The 15,073-nt window shown below is 37.6% G+C and overlaps 1 protein-coding gene across 1 annotated transcript in view; it reads right to left on the bottom strand.

Moving 5' to 3' along the window:
• Positions 1 to 14,270, bottom strand: part of GLRB (glycine receptor beta) — a 58,265-nt gene extending 43,995 nt beyond the window's left edge. The window contains exons 1-2 of the mRNA XM_074147408.1: positions 14,149 to 14,270; positions 2,938 to 3,044 (exon numbers count right to left, since the gene is read on the bottom strand). Of these exons, the coding sequence (XP_074003509.1) occupies positions 2,938 to 3,044; positions 14,149 to 14,270 (229 nt within the window). The remainder of the gene's footprint in view (positions 1 to 2,937; positions 3,045 to 14,148) is intronic.
• Positions 14,271 to 15,073: the final 803 nt, after the last annotated feature.

The raw sequence follows: 15,073 nt of genomic DNA, 5'->3' as shown, positions 1-15,073 counted from the left end.
AAAACTGGCTGGATGGCCATGCCCAGAGAGTTGTAATTAATGGGGTGAACTCCAGTTGGTGGCCAGTCACCAGTGGTGTCCCTCAGGGCTCAGTTTTGGGGCTGGTCTTGTTTAATGTCTTTATTGATGATCTGGATACGGGGATTGAGTGCACCCTCAGTAAGTTTGCAGATGACACCAAACTAGGTGGGAGTGTTGATCTGCTTGAGGGTTGGCAGGCTCCACAGAGGGACCTGGACAGTTTAGATCATTGGGCCAAGGCCAATGAGATGAGGTTTAATAAGGCCAAGTGCCGGGTCCTGCATTTTGGTCACAACAACCCCAGGCAACGCTACAGGCTTGGGGAAGAGTGGCTGGAAAGCTGCCCAGCAGAAAAGGACCTGGCAGTATTGGTGGACAGCCGGCTTAACACAAGCCAGCAGTATGCCCAGGTGGCCAAGATAGCCAACGGCATCCTGGCCTGTATCAGGAATAGCGTGTCCAGCAGGAGTAGGGAAGTGATGGTGCCTCTGTACTCGGCCCTGGTGAGGCCTCACCTAGAGTACTGTGTTCAGTTCTGGGCCCATCACTACAGGAAGGACTTTGAGCTGCTGGAGCGTGTCCAGAGGAGAGCCACCAAGCCGGTGAGGGGTCTAGAGAACAAGTCATATGAGGAGAGGCTGAGGGAACTGGGCATGTTTAGTTTGGAGAAGAGGAGGCTGAGGGGAGACCTCATTGCCCTCTACAACCACCTGAAAGGAGGTCGTAGAGAGGTGGGTGTTGGCCTCTTCTCCCAAGTGAATAATGACAGGACCAGAGGAAATGGTCTGAAGGTGCGGCAGGGGAGGTTTAGATTAGATATCAGGAAGAATTACTTTACTGAGAGAGTGGTGAGGCACTGGAACAGCCTGCCCAGGCAGGTGGTGGAGTCGCCATCCCTGGAGGTATTTAAGAAACGTGTAGAGATGGCACTTCAGGGCATGCTCTAGTGCCTGAGATTGTTGGTTTGTGTCTGTTTGTGGGTGGGGTGTGGTTGTGGGCATTTGTTTTGTTTTGTTTTTTTGTTGGTTGGACTCGATCTCAAAGGTCCCATCCAACCAAAAATATTCTGTGATTCTATGTACACAAGATGCTTGTATCTGGTCTCCCTTACTCTGTTACAAGTACTTAATTGAGTGGAATTCTTCTTACTTTCAGCAATAAGAGATATAACAACATCCAAAGACTATTCTGACAAAGTAAACAAATAGAAAGTAATATATGTCTCGTCTAATAGTTTGATTGTCTGGACACAATATTTCAGTGTACATTTAATACATAAATTCAAATTCATTCTCTTGGTTCACCAGAAAATCCTCAAGATAAAATCTCACCTTTTTCAGTTAAACCAGTTTGTTGTTTGGTTGTTGGTTTTGGGTTTTGGTTTTTTGTTTTTGTTTTTAAGTCAGGCCAGTTAAACGTGGTGCTTTTGGTTATGCAATAACCCTAATATTTTGTTTAGCACCTGACGTGTGTGACAGAGCACCCACCACACCACTAATAGCCGAGAGTGTACTATCTCTTCCAGATTTGAATAGGAAGTGCCATCCAAGAAAATCACTCATGTGTGAGGAACATTTTAACATGGGCAAACCACTTGTCAGAAATCGTTCTTTTTCTTCCACCTCCCTGTGAGTTAACATTGCATGTCCTCCCTTCTTCTTCTGTCTTGATTCTTACCACACTGGCAGCAGGGTTATCAAAACATAAAGAAATCTGCAATATGTTTTGTGATTTATCATGCTGAAGAACAAGCAGAAGAGAGGCTGAAGATTTACTCTTTGTGAAAAGGCTCAGTGATGAAAACATGTAAATAAGATTCTACAGAGAATAAGAAAAAAGAGGGGCACTTGCTGCGAACTGAGTTTAATACATTTATAGAACTTAGTTAAACCTGAATTACATCTGAAAATGGTCTCTTCAAAAGCATTGTCATGCTATGGATATGCATGTTAAAATATCTCTTAATGTATGTATAATTACATAAAAGTTTTAAAAAGAAAGAACTGGCTTATGTAAACTGTGGTGTCTGTAATGAAATGGTCTATGTCTTTTTCCAGCAGGGAAACAATCTAATTCCTAGAAAGTGTAACATACAGCTGTATGAGTTATTAGAGGTTTTGCAGAGAAGATGTATTCCAATCTTTTCTGCATATGTAAGGAAATCACATTTGCCTGTGTGGAAAATTCCTACAACATTTGACTATCAGGGAGATGTCTTAAAGTCAGAGCAGAGAATGCATTTACATGCATTACCTACTTGAAATCCCAAAGAGAGTAAGCTGTATTACTAACACATCTTTAAAGGGTTTTTAATAACTGTATGGTTTCCAAATAGTGATACTGCTGATCTCAAGTTTTATAAAGTCATCTAAACGGATCTCTACAGTGAATTTTGGTGTTTTAGAATACTGTAAAGCGAAGATACTATTAAAGTCTAACTGAAATGTAGGGATAAAAAGACATTTTAAAAACTTGTTCTATAAAATCTAATTCTAATTCTGCTTTTAAAAAGACTTTTATAAAATAATAATATTAACAATAATGACAAATGCAGTCCTGAGTAACATGCTCTGACATGCTCTGGGCAATCCTGTTTTGGCAGAGGAGTTGGACTAGATGATCTTTATGGTCCCTTCCAACTCTAAAAAAAATTCAGTGAAATTCAATTCAGTGAAATAATAATGTTAAAGCATCACATACTATTATGATCATGAAATCCTAACATATTGCCTTTCAGCTCAAAAGGAAAAATATCTTCTGCAGTTTCACACTATGTAGGGAAATTTCCATTTAAACAAAACAAGCCAAACAAACAGAAATTTAGGTTGAGAATATTACCTCTCTATATTTTTTACATATGAAAAGAGCAAAAGCTAAATTCCAAAGATTAAAAAAAGGCTGAAATATCTAGCAAACCTTTGAAATTAGGTCTTATCCTGGGATCATAACTGAGCAACAGCCTATTCAAGATATTGCTGGTAGAATTAGCGGGTACTCTTGCAAGGTCTTCAGCTGATTGCTGGCTGTAAAAAAAAAAAAAGTGTACTTGTTACTATTAAGACAGAAACAACTGTGTGCTTAAGCTTAAGTCATTTTAAATGCATGCAGTAAATGCCATTTCACGAGAAAAATATGTTCCATATTTTCAGGTTCCACACTGTGTAGCCTTCCTTTCCTTATGATGTTTCCATATTTTTCAAGAAACTGTAACAAACACGAAAGCTCTTCGATATACTCTTAACTGTAAACTTGGCAGTAAATAAACTGCAATTCACTAATTGTTCCCTTCCCTCCTAATACAAATATCCAGAGGGACATGATTTCTTCCTTAGTAGAAAGCAGCCACCTGAACTATTTTTAGTGACTGTCAGATTAGGAACAAAAGTAAACTGACAGGCACTTCGTAGGTGCCAAACCACGCGGAGGCTTTTGGCAGTCTCCTGCTCTGCATGCCAGTGCCAGCTATTCCAGGGAGAGCTGGAGCCATTGCATAATCTCATTGTCAAGTGCTAATAAAAGCTTTGTTATGGAAAACGAGCCCTGGGACTCTCCTCTGATTTTGCAGAGGGAATTTAAACATCTCCATTTACCTTGCTGTTATTGTGCTGGGTGTTAAATTAAAACCATCACTAAAATTAAAAAGAACCTGTGACAGGTAAATGCAGCTACAAGAGTAACAAGAAATTGAGTGTAATAAAAAGCAATAAGACTGCATCACTCCCCACCCCATGTACTTTAAGCACTTAGCAAGCTGGTAATGTCATGTAAATTAATATATATGTTGTCTGTAGAACCTGTCCAGTGATGTTTTCCAATTTTGAATCCTGTCTTGTAATCACTTTTCCATCCCTTTTATGATGACTACCCTGATGACTTTCTGTCATTATAATTTATTAACCAAGATGCCATGTAAAAGACAAACACCCTACAGAGGCATGTCATATGCATCAACACTACTAACTCTAGTAAACAAATGTATGAACATGTTTTAAGAAATGATGCTATTTATTTCCTACAAGTTATCAATAATCAGTATCACCTGCTGTTACCTCCTTTACCCTGCTTAATTTCTTTTTTTCATTATCCCACATCAAAATCAGCTTGACAGACCTATTCTTTGTAACATCTCTGTTCGCTGCTACTTTTCTCCTCATCCTTCAGTTTCCTTCATGTCCTCTGGGACTTCTGCATTATTCAAACATTTATTGAAGAAAACATTAACTCTCCAAAAGGCTTCTGGCCAGTTTAAAAAAAAAAAAAAAAAAAAAAGTTGTATGAATGTATCAAATCTCCTGATTTTAAGATGTTCAATTATAGTAGCTCCTGTTCAGCATCTTCCTTATTGACTACAGGGAAATTAATTAATTAATAACTGTCTCAATTGCATGATATCACGATTTGATTGAAAACTGGAGATGAGACCAGATCCTAGCCCTTGCAAAGCTTTTATGAATGCCCCATCTTTAAAATCAACTGTTTTAACTCGAGCCCTAAGGGAAACAAAAGGAGCAACTGAACAAGATCTGCTGACATGGTAGCACTTACTAGGCCTTCACAATAAGATTTAATCTCTTCAGTTAACATTTAACAGCTAAAATGTTTATAAATAAAGCTACGAAGGACTTCCCTATTATTAAAAACATGTCAACCATTTATGATAACATAACTGCATTTTATTTTATCATAGTCTCGTTGATACCCTTTGAGCATTTTATCCTTCAGAACCGAAATAATCAGATTTCTGTTTTCCCTGTTGTATTCAGGATATTTCTGAAACCTAAAGCTGCATATTTGCTTACCTGTATAGCAATAGGTGTTCTAACCCCTTCAAATAATTGGTAAATTCACCTTCAAACAATTCTCCCAGGGTTGTGTTTACAGCTTTTATATTTGACTTAGATTTGGATCATTGTGCAAATGAACTAATTAATTTCTGTAATTTTGAGATTTGTGTGCAGTTTTCAGTGATGACGTTTACCAATGAACAGATTGCTACAGAAATATCATAAACCAGCTTTGTATGCTTTTTCTGCAGTTGCCACTAATTGGACAAAAAGAAAACATAAAGTTAAATGTTAAGATTATTTTCCATTTTGTAGCAGGAACAAGACAAGAAAGAATGTTCACTTAACTACCAATAAGACAGGAAAATACTCTGTACACTGATACATGTAGAGAGTGATATGTGACACAAAAAGGTTCACAGCATTGTTTCCTTACAAGTCGCACATCTTAACATATAAAACATCCAGATCAGATGCCTACAGAAATTATATTTATAACAGGACTGTTGCCTTGACACAACCGATAGGATTTCTTTCTAAGTCATATATGCCCAGTATTGATGAAACACCAAAACAAAACCAAGCAACTAATGAACAAACTTAACTCCTATTTAAAAAAAAACCAAACAAATCTGCTATGGATTATACAAAAAAGTTCATTAAATAGTGATGATGGTAATCTGAACCACATGGGATAGCATGGACACATCCATTAAATACATATGCTTGTAAAACACAATGCGGAACAAAGGAAAAAGGTCTGAGAAATTAAATGAGTGAGCGTCAAATAGCAAAAGAAAGCCAAATACAGCTGCCAGGTTCATTTCTCTCTTCAAGTAAGAGGAATAAGGCTGTTTTTTTGTGAGATCTGAGCTGCACTGCAGAAGTATCTTAATACAAATATCTGTTCAGGCTGTTAAGAAGTCATCCATGAATTAAGCAAAGGAGATTCACTGCACTGGGAAGATGGTGATGGGATGAAGAAGGGGCAACAGCATTGCTTTCTGGTAAAGAACATTGTGATCACATCTTGTGTAAATTGTTGGATAATGCTTTGGACTTATACAAGTGTCACGCGTACACACTTATCCTCATTTATATAAAATGCAAGCGAAATACAACAGTATTGGCTGTTTTGAGTTGGGAGAACAAGCACAGAGAGTCAGTAATTGCTATTTTTTAAAGGTGACTGAATGAAGTGGTTGGAATGGCTACTGGAAAAAAAGCTCTGCTGAGTATCAGTTATATTTCCACTGTGGTCTTTTACAGCATGCTGTCATCGAACTGCCATCATTGAATAGCACTATGGGACTAAACATTGTCACAAGGACTGGATTTCCTTCAGAGAGCCTTGCTGATCAAAATGCCTACACTTCACCTGCTCGGTAAATCTTATGTGTATCTTTTGGTGAGTTAAGAGATCATGCCACTTTCAGAGTGACAGGTAAGAATGACTTAATGAAACAGTAAATGGTATGGGTTAGGTGCTTGGAGAAACAGGCTGGGACTATTCATGCCACTAAGATATTCACCTAAAGCCACTACCACACCTGCCTAATTGGCCATTCTGGAATTAGTTAATAATAGGCGAATGTGTAGACTACATAAGAGAAAAAGAATTTGATCTGAGATCTCCCTTCCTAAAAGAAGCAGTACTTCAATTTGCTAATCATTGTCTGATTCCTGTATAACAACACTCACACCAATTGAGAAGTTACCACTTTTTCTTATTCAACCTACAATTTTCACATTTGTGAAAAGCTGGTAACTAGCCTAAGATTTCCCTTAGATTTCCAGCAGTTGCAGCGTGCATTGTAATTTTGATACATTCATTTCAACTTGCGTTGAATGTATCGGAGCTGCTGGAAGCATTAAGAAATGGAAACACAGTAGCATTCTTCACAGTAATTGCTGAGTTCTAGGCAAGATATGGTAAATACCAAAAGTAAAGCAACAAGAAGTCTCACAGAAAGAAAACAAAGTACAGTTAGTCTTTCAGCATGAGATTTCTGTGGGGTATGACTGGCCTCTCTGGTCTTTGGGAGGTTAGTTCTCGTATCATTGATGAATAAAAGCATGACTTTTAATACTGTATTTCACAGGATATGCAGTAAGGTGTTCATCTCCTCTTCCACGGCAGCTGTACAGGTTTTATCACTGCCTTTGACAAATGTGGTTAGCATTTTAAATTGATGGCAAAATATAATTATTTTCATAATTCATTAATCAAAATCCAGAAGTGTAGATAAGCAGATATGCGTGGCAAAAGGAAGCATATATTATAGTTGGTTTAAAACTTATATAGCTTCCTTACATTTGTGTTCAGCAAATGTGTCAGAAGACGTTATATCACTTTCTGGGTTATCATGACATTTAGTCTCTCAGTGTTCATTGAAGTTACAAGGAGTCCTTATCACAGGCAGTGCTACATGAGGATGACTGGGGAAAGGAATATAAACAATATTCTCTGCAAGTGCAAAGGGGAAACTTTTCTGTTTTAATTCACCTACTGCCCTGATCCCTATTCTTCAGATCCCTTTATGCTGAAGTATCTCTCATTTTAGAAGAGAACGTGAATATGCTTTTTACGCATAGCATGAAAATGGGGGGGGGAAGAAAAAGGCATGTCACAGGGAAGTTAATTCACACGCCTTCTTACAGTACACTGCAGTCCAGATAATCATGCAACATGCTTATTCTATCGTTGGTGTTTGCTTAGAGCTCATAGCTTGGATAATCTAGCATCAAGTTTTGCTTTTGTATAGTTCTAGATTACTGTCTGACAGATAAAAATATATATTCTAACTCATGCTGTTCAGTTATCTCCAACAAAAATTCCTATATAATGCTGAAACAACAGATTTTGGTACAGTTTATCTAATCTATGTGATGGGAACTGAGATTTTTGTCATATAACATGGCAATATATATCTGAGAATGATAAAAGTAAGTTTTGGGAAACACAATTATCTGTCATCTCACCATATATTGTAAGTACTACTTCCCTGATGTAAACAATCAGTGTTCTGATTTGCAGGCATTTGGTTTTCTGAGTGCAATAACTCAAAGCACACAAACAGGTTAATACAAATCAAAGAGATACTACACAATTCTTCTGAGTTATCTCTATGATCTCTAGTATCCTTAATAGGTACATTTTCAAATTGTACCAGGTAACATCTTTATTGCCAGGTCGAATAATTATGATGCCTCCAATGCAAAGTGATACCACTCAGATTGCATTAAAACTATGGAACTCTGAAAAACTGTTTATGTGCCTTCACAAATGCAGTTGACAGCTAAAAATCTAAAATTGGATGTGTAACTTTGGTACCTAAATTTGGAAGTAATCCAGCATGGTGAACAGAGGGAAAGGTTCCTTCGTAGTGCAATTTGAAACAGAAACCCTGACTGGGCACCTCGAATTGTGAACCCGGGATTGTGGGGGTGAAATAACCCATCTTTCATCTCCTATTGTAGCTAGATCAAAGAACACGGTCTCCTAATGTGGGTATATCAGCAACCTTCCTGAAGCTGGGTGATGTGAATAGCTCGGTTAGTGTCTCTACTTCAGTTCCTGTCTCTCAGAAACCTTCAAGTCCAGCTTTGGTTTCACATTCAACATTGCCAGGGTTGGACACCTTAAGGAGTGTTTATATGGTATGATGAAGTGCCTTGTTATTCTCTAAGCTTGAGAAAAGCAAGCTGATTCATCTGCCTGCTATAGAGACAACAGCCCCCAAACCAGTAGAACCAGGTTAGTATGGTACTTCCTCCAGCCTGACTAGTACTGCTCACAGCAATGCTTCCATTTCTTAAAATTAGCTTGTTTGCTCCTGGCTTTGGCATCTCTGCATCCTACTGAAGTCACCACCTAAGCGACCCTTGTGCATACGGTGTTCTGCTGTGTCCTGATATTGCATGCAGACATGAAACGTGATCAGGATCCAGGTGTTTAAGCAGAACTACAGATGCTTTAAAAATAATTTATCCACATCAGTTCCTTCTCCCAGTCTTTTTTCCAAATGCTGTAAGTACTAAGACAATACATGGATCTTGGTAAAATCTAACCACCTTTTATGGTGGTATAAGTGGAGACATAAGTGGAAAGTGTAAGTGGAGTTACATTCTATAACATTTGTCTTTCAAAGATCCATTTGGTGGATTTGAGAACAGAATTTAGTCCTATGGTTTTCCTTGCGCTTAGGTTTAGGGGTTGTAATTTAACCAGCAGATCCAAGTATTTTCTCAGTCTGGAAGCTGTATATTAAATACAAAGTCTGTCACTTTACCCCATGATTGTAGTGTCTCATCACTACAATGTTCAGAATGGAGTAAATGCTGCTCACTAAGAGGGAGAATTACTGAACAACAACCAGCCTACCATACTTAATTACCTTTTTACAAGAGAACTTAAGTTTTGCTTTTACAGCTTTATCTTTTACTCCCCAGCACGTTTATCCACTCTGAAAACAAATTCACAAACCTCCTGGAATGTGGCCCTATCTGTCCAGGATCACAGCTTTCCATGAGAGTTGCATGCTACAGAATCATTAAACTGACCAACTGCTGTTACTATGGGGCAATAGAATTTTTATAGGAACCAGACCTGGGCTCTGCAATGTACTTATCTTCAGAATGACTGAGAGATGTAACTGCCTCCACAACCAAACTCAGGCTTTTCTTTCAACTTTATTCCATCTTCTCCCATAAACTGTACCAACCCTCCCATCGTACCTACAAATGAAAATGTTCACCAACTATCAACAGAGTCTTCTACAAGATGGGAATGAAGACAGAGACGATTCCACTTTCCCACCATTTACATTACGGGGATGATCACATACTACAGATAGAGAGGCCATGTATACCCAAACACTTGATATAATTAAAAAAAGTCCTTGTCCATGGGAAGTTGGCGAGGATACAAGATAAAAGATCCACCTTGAACTTCTACTTTAGTCTTTATGGGAAGAGCATGTCAGAAGCTGACAGCTAACCAAGAGAAATTTTAGGACAGGCTTTCATACCATTCTATGTTTTAAACGCATCAAAGGCTTTTTTCCCTAGTTCCACTGTCTTTTGTTGTTATTTTTCAAAAGAAGCTGTTTATTGAACCTTGGCATCTGTGACCTTTCTAAGCTTCTGCCCCGGCAGATGGCACAAGCCATGTTTTCTGGAGGGCTTAGAGGGCCATTTCACAGTTTCTGAAGTAGCTGATATGCTTTATTGAATACAGGCCAAAATATGATTTGTATTCCTCCTTTGTGGGTAAAAAAGTCTCTATAGATATCATACAGTATTTAGTTAATCATCTACATGGATATAAATCTCCATGTGGAAAAATGCCTCAAGGTGAAGAGGGACGCTATTTTAAAAGCATAGCCTTGATATCCAGACAAAAGAATGAGATTTAGTGATATGAGGTTACACTCAGCATTGCTGTAGCATTAGAGATGTTGTGAGATCTTCAGAAATGTACATTGTGCAATTGAACAGCTGAGTCATATTAAAACTATAATTAACAGGGATAGTTGTGATTATAAGCACAGTTGTTACTGATTTTGTTAGCTGCTATTTGACACACTTACGTTTCTATGCCTTCTATAACACTGTCATAACCAAACTTCCCTTTCCTTATAGTTTCATTTATCTAGAGATCTTGCAAGTAGTTGTGAGGAGAGACCTTCTGGGCTACTAAGGATTGTGGGGATAACAGCAGTGGCTCACACATCATAAAAAACCTGAAGTATTTATTATGCCGTAACAAAAGGAAAAACATTTTTCAGCAGTGCTCTTAAAAAAAGCCACAGCTAAGTGTCCAACGTTTATCAGAAACAGGTATTATGAGGAATTATGAAGTTAATAAGAAGTAAGTAACAGAGGTAACACAGCTGATGGGTAGTCTACGATCAAAAAAGAGATCAACTGACTAAATCCATCTGTAGCTATATTGAAATCATCTGTATTCAGTATAGTGAATTTCAGAATAAGCTTTATAAACAGAAGACTGTAATCCACAAAATTATTATTTTTTTTTTTCTTGAAGAAGTGGACCTGTTTTGTTTTGTTTTGTTTTTTTTTTAATATTTTCCATGGAGACAAACAGCAAATGTTTTATTACACTAAAGCTTTGTATTTTATTGCATTTGTGGAAGCCAGCTTCTTAGATTTATGCTGCAGTACTCCCTCTTATAGAATTTTAGGCCTAATATATCAATTTCTTTGTTAATCAACAAACATTCAGGAATTAGACAAAAGTATAATTAGTCTATGTTTCATTTGGACAGCCTGAGGTAAGAAGGAAAATGATCTAAATGTAAGATGTGAAATCTTACATCTGTTCTGAGCAAGCATTAAATAAGAACAAAGTGATCAAGCACCAGATTCATGAAACCCCTCGATAAAAAAGCTGGGAAAAACAGTTTCAGAAATAAATGAAAATAAGATGGCCAATCAAGCCACTATCACACAATGTACTGAGAAGTACAGCTTTATGAATAATCACAAGTAAGAGATTTTGCTCGAAGATACAAAATAGAATTTTCCTAATTGAAGGAGGCAAATATCTGTTCATGAGACAATAATGAACTTTTTATGGGGTTTCTAATCAGCTTGTTTTCAGTTTATTCTAATAGTAGTTAATTTAATGCCAGAGGGGCACATTTGGCGAAAGGCTTGTATTCTGGAGAGCCATACAAGGAAAAGTTCAAGTATGCTCAGTTTTCATACAAACAAATTCATGCTAAAATCCCAAACTAGTCTTATAACCATCTATTTCTTAACATCAAACTAAGGAACTCAAGCAGTAACACCAGATTCAGCATACATCTCTCCTGGAAAATTATTTGCATGCATTTGTATTTAATTATAAGTTTGTAGAGAAGGCTGTTCCTTATATAATTACTAGTGTGATATTTTTCTCTTGAGGAGGTAAAACTTAACTTTTCACATGTTGTAAAGAAACAAAAGGCAGTAATTTGTTACAATTAAGCTTTACACTTTATTGCACCAGTAACCAATGCAAATTAAAGGTAGACTAAGATTTTAACTTATAAATGTATGTTTTCATTGGGAATTTGTACCACTCAATTTTATAAATGATGCAAAATCCTATTTATTTTCTTTAAAAAAGATACAATGTGTTCTTCTAAAAGATTTCTCTTGTGCTTACTAGTAAATTTTTCATTCAACCACTTCCTTTGAGACTATTTTTGGTCAACCCTTATGGTGTCACTTAATTCCCACTCCACTCTTTGTGGTTTGTATTTTTTTCCTGAGGAAAGATTCCTGAGTTGTTGTTTTTTTTTCACAGAAAAAAAATTATTAAGAGTAGGCAGCCTTTTTTATACCACAGAGTGTCATCAAGTAAAGAAGTTTTGTGAAAGATTATAAAAAACATGCTGGTGGTCGAAAGTTTGCCATCAGTAGCCTGAACTAAGAGCGCAATATTAGATAATTTCTCTGTAAGACAGAACTGACTTTTCATTGCTAATTCACATGAGAGGTCTTCCAGGTGGCAGCCACAAAACCAGGAGTCCTGCCACCCAACTATTACAAGCGGTTGTCTCTCAAGCTGTGAACTTCAGCCAAGTAAGAAACAGACAACTTGTTCATTATTCAGAAAATCCAATAGGGCTTAGTGCTACGGTAATTAATTCTAGCTAGCAACACTGCACGCGTGATACATCAGGCAAATACTGGATTCCACTCGTATTTTCACAGAAAGGTTCAACTGGATGGAATGTAAAAGTATCACTTCAAAAATTATAGCATTTTTTCAATGCTTTTCAAGTATATTGGTGACAAATGGCATTGTATTTAATGGTTGTAAAATCAACCGGTATCAAGAACAGGGTACCAGGAAATACTGTACTTAAGAGAAAAATAAAAGAAACAAACAAAAACCTCACTTATCAAGAAAAAAATACACCAATGTTTTGAATTCTAATTAAGATCAAGTCAATAACTGGGAGGAAATGCTGACTGCTTTGCTGAGACTGTGGAAGATCTGGACTCAGTTGCCAGCTGTGTAACTCACTTTCTGACGACTTCAGTGCTTACGCCTGTCCTGGGAACTATGAAATTTCACTTCTTGCTACAAATCCTCACGGCAGCTCAGACCAAAAGCTCCATACAGAGCTCAGCTTAACTATTCAAAGTTAAGTGGGGGAGATATAATGGGCAGGGGTCATTTCAGATCAGTGATGAACACATTTGAGACTTGTATCTTAATGCATTCAAATCCAAAGATACATCTGATTTTGTAGGTTTGACTTAAAAAAAGAATGAAAACACCCACCATATGTAGAAACTTTCTAAAAATTTTGGGTTACAAATAACAATCACTGTCAATATTTAAAAAGGGCAAGAACTTTAAAAAGCATTATTCAAAATTGCTTCTCTCTGGTTATTCTCCTTATTTTTTTCTTTTTTTTGGAAAAAGTCTATTAATGTTAAATAGCCAGTCTCATCTTCCAGTTTTATTCTTTTATGGTCAAAGAAAAAATGTGTTTTAAATTTGTCCAAGCAATTTTATCATTTCAGGCATAGTGCTTTTGTACGCTTATTGGCAACTTACTACATTCCATCAATCTTTTGCTCAGATAGTTACACCATGACACTAAAGCAAGTCTGGCCAAGAAAACGACAAAAAAGGCCCTCACAAATAAAATTTCTGCATTTCTATGGACCACAACCTAAAACGTGGTAGGCTTTAGAAAGAGGGAGTTAGCATCATGTTATCTATTCAGCGGGGCAATCACAGATTTTAATTTCCTTATTTTTACAGAGAGATTGTTCCATAAGGGCATGCTTTATAGCAACAATCAATCCACCTCCCTACAAGTCATAGTACTGTAAATCACGGATGGAAGATGCTGAAGACCTTAGTTGTATTCAACATGCCGTAAGAATTCATGTAGGACAAGCCTTCTTCCAGCACTAAGCTAAGCAGAAACTGAATTTCAGTAGGGCAGTTTTGCATCCTCCCTGCTTTTCTCATTACACCTGCAACACATCGTACTAGACAGCATCGCACTTTGGGACTACGTTACTGTGTCCCCATAAATAGCAAGGTCGTAATCCCCCATAAAGAAAGAAATTATTTGCTAGGGCTTAGATTTTTCCTTTCGTTAAAACAGAGGATCTGCTGCAGAAGAAACACAAGCATTGACAGAACTTAGCTATGATGCTGGGCAAACCCTCTTCCTCCCATTCTGACCCCAAACCCCATTCTTTCAGCAGAAAGCATCAACTTCTGTTTCAATTGCCATGTAATTTCCACTGTTAAAATATGGCATTATTACCATCATACAAAAGCATAAAGGAAAAAGGAACATACGATGGGCATAGATATTGCTTCTTTTTCCCCTTCCCTTTCTTTGAAGACTTCTCTTTGGAGTAGACTTCTTCAACACATAAGGAGAACAAGATGAAAAAGAAAACTGCTAGTAAGAACTTCATCTTGAGAATTACGCTTCAGAGAAACCTTCAGTCTGCAGCAAAAGAAAAGAATGAGGTTTATGTTAGTAGACTTAGATATGGCAAATGGGAACACATGCCTACAAAAAGTAAACAAATGTTTTTGGGTTTTTTTTACAAAAAGTTTGATCTTAGTTGCCCTGGGAGAGGGTCTGCTGAGGGTGGTACCTCTGATATGGAACCAACTCAGGCAATTTTCCAAAAGTCAAGTAGCCTCCCACAGTTAAGAGTATGACAGTGAGGAACAGATTTAAGTGCAAGTTTGCTCCTCAGAAACTTGGAAACAGAATTCCTCACCAAAATATCACGTATCAATTGCATTAAATAGGGTTAAATGTGACCAACCAGTCATCTAGCAAGGCAGAAAACTGCAAGCCCTTTGTGACCTTGCACAGATAAAACAGCAATCATTTCAAGGCTAGTTTAAAAGAAAGGCTTGCAAATTTAACTTTATCTACAGAATTTAACGATAAGTTACTATTTTGCACAAAGTCTTCTCTCTGTGGAGCCAGCACTGAAAGGGCCTTGCAAAGATGACTAAACACAATCCATAACACTGTGCTTTTTTACATTGTGTCCAGTTTAATATTTTCTCACGGGCAAAAGTGCATACCCCACAGCCCAGGAGCCCAGCCTGTGTTCGGCCAGAAACAGCCCCTCCTGCCCCTGCACGACACCCTGGGCATTTTCCATTTGCTTCCCATCCCACAGATACTTCCCAGGTGCTTTCCCGAGGCCAGCGGGAGCCTCAGCACCAGCTGATTTTTCCATTTTTATCTTATTTA

This window comes from Numenius arquata, chromosome 5 (genome assembly GCF_964106895.1).
Source record: "Numenius arquata chromosome 5, bNumArq3.hap1.1, whole genome shotgun sequence".
Classification (NCBI taxonomy): Eukaryota; Metazoa; Chordata; class Aves; order Charadriiformes; family Scolopacidae; genus Numenius; species Numenius arquata.
This window is presented reverse-complemented; position numbering and strand designations above follow the sequence as displayed.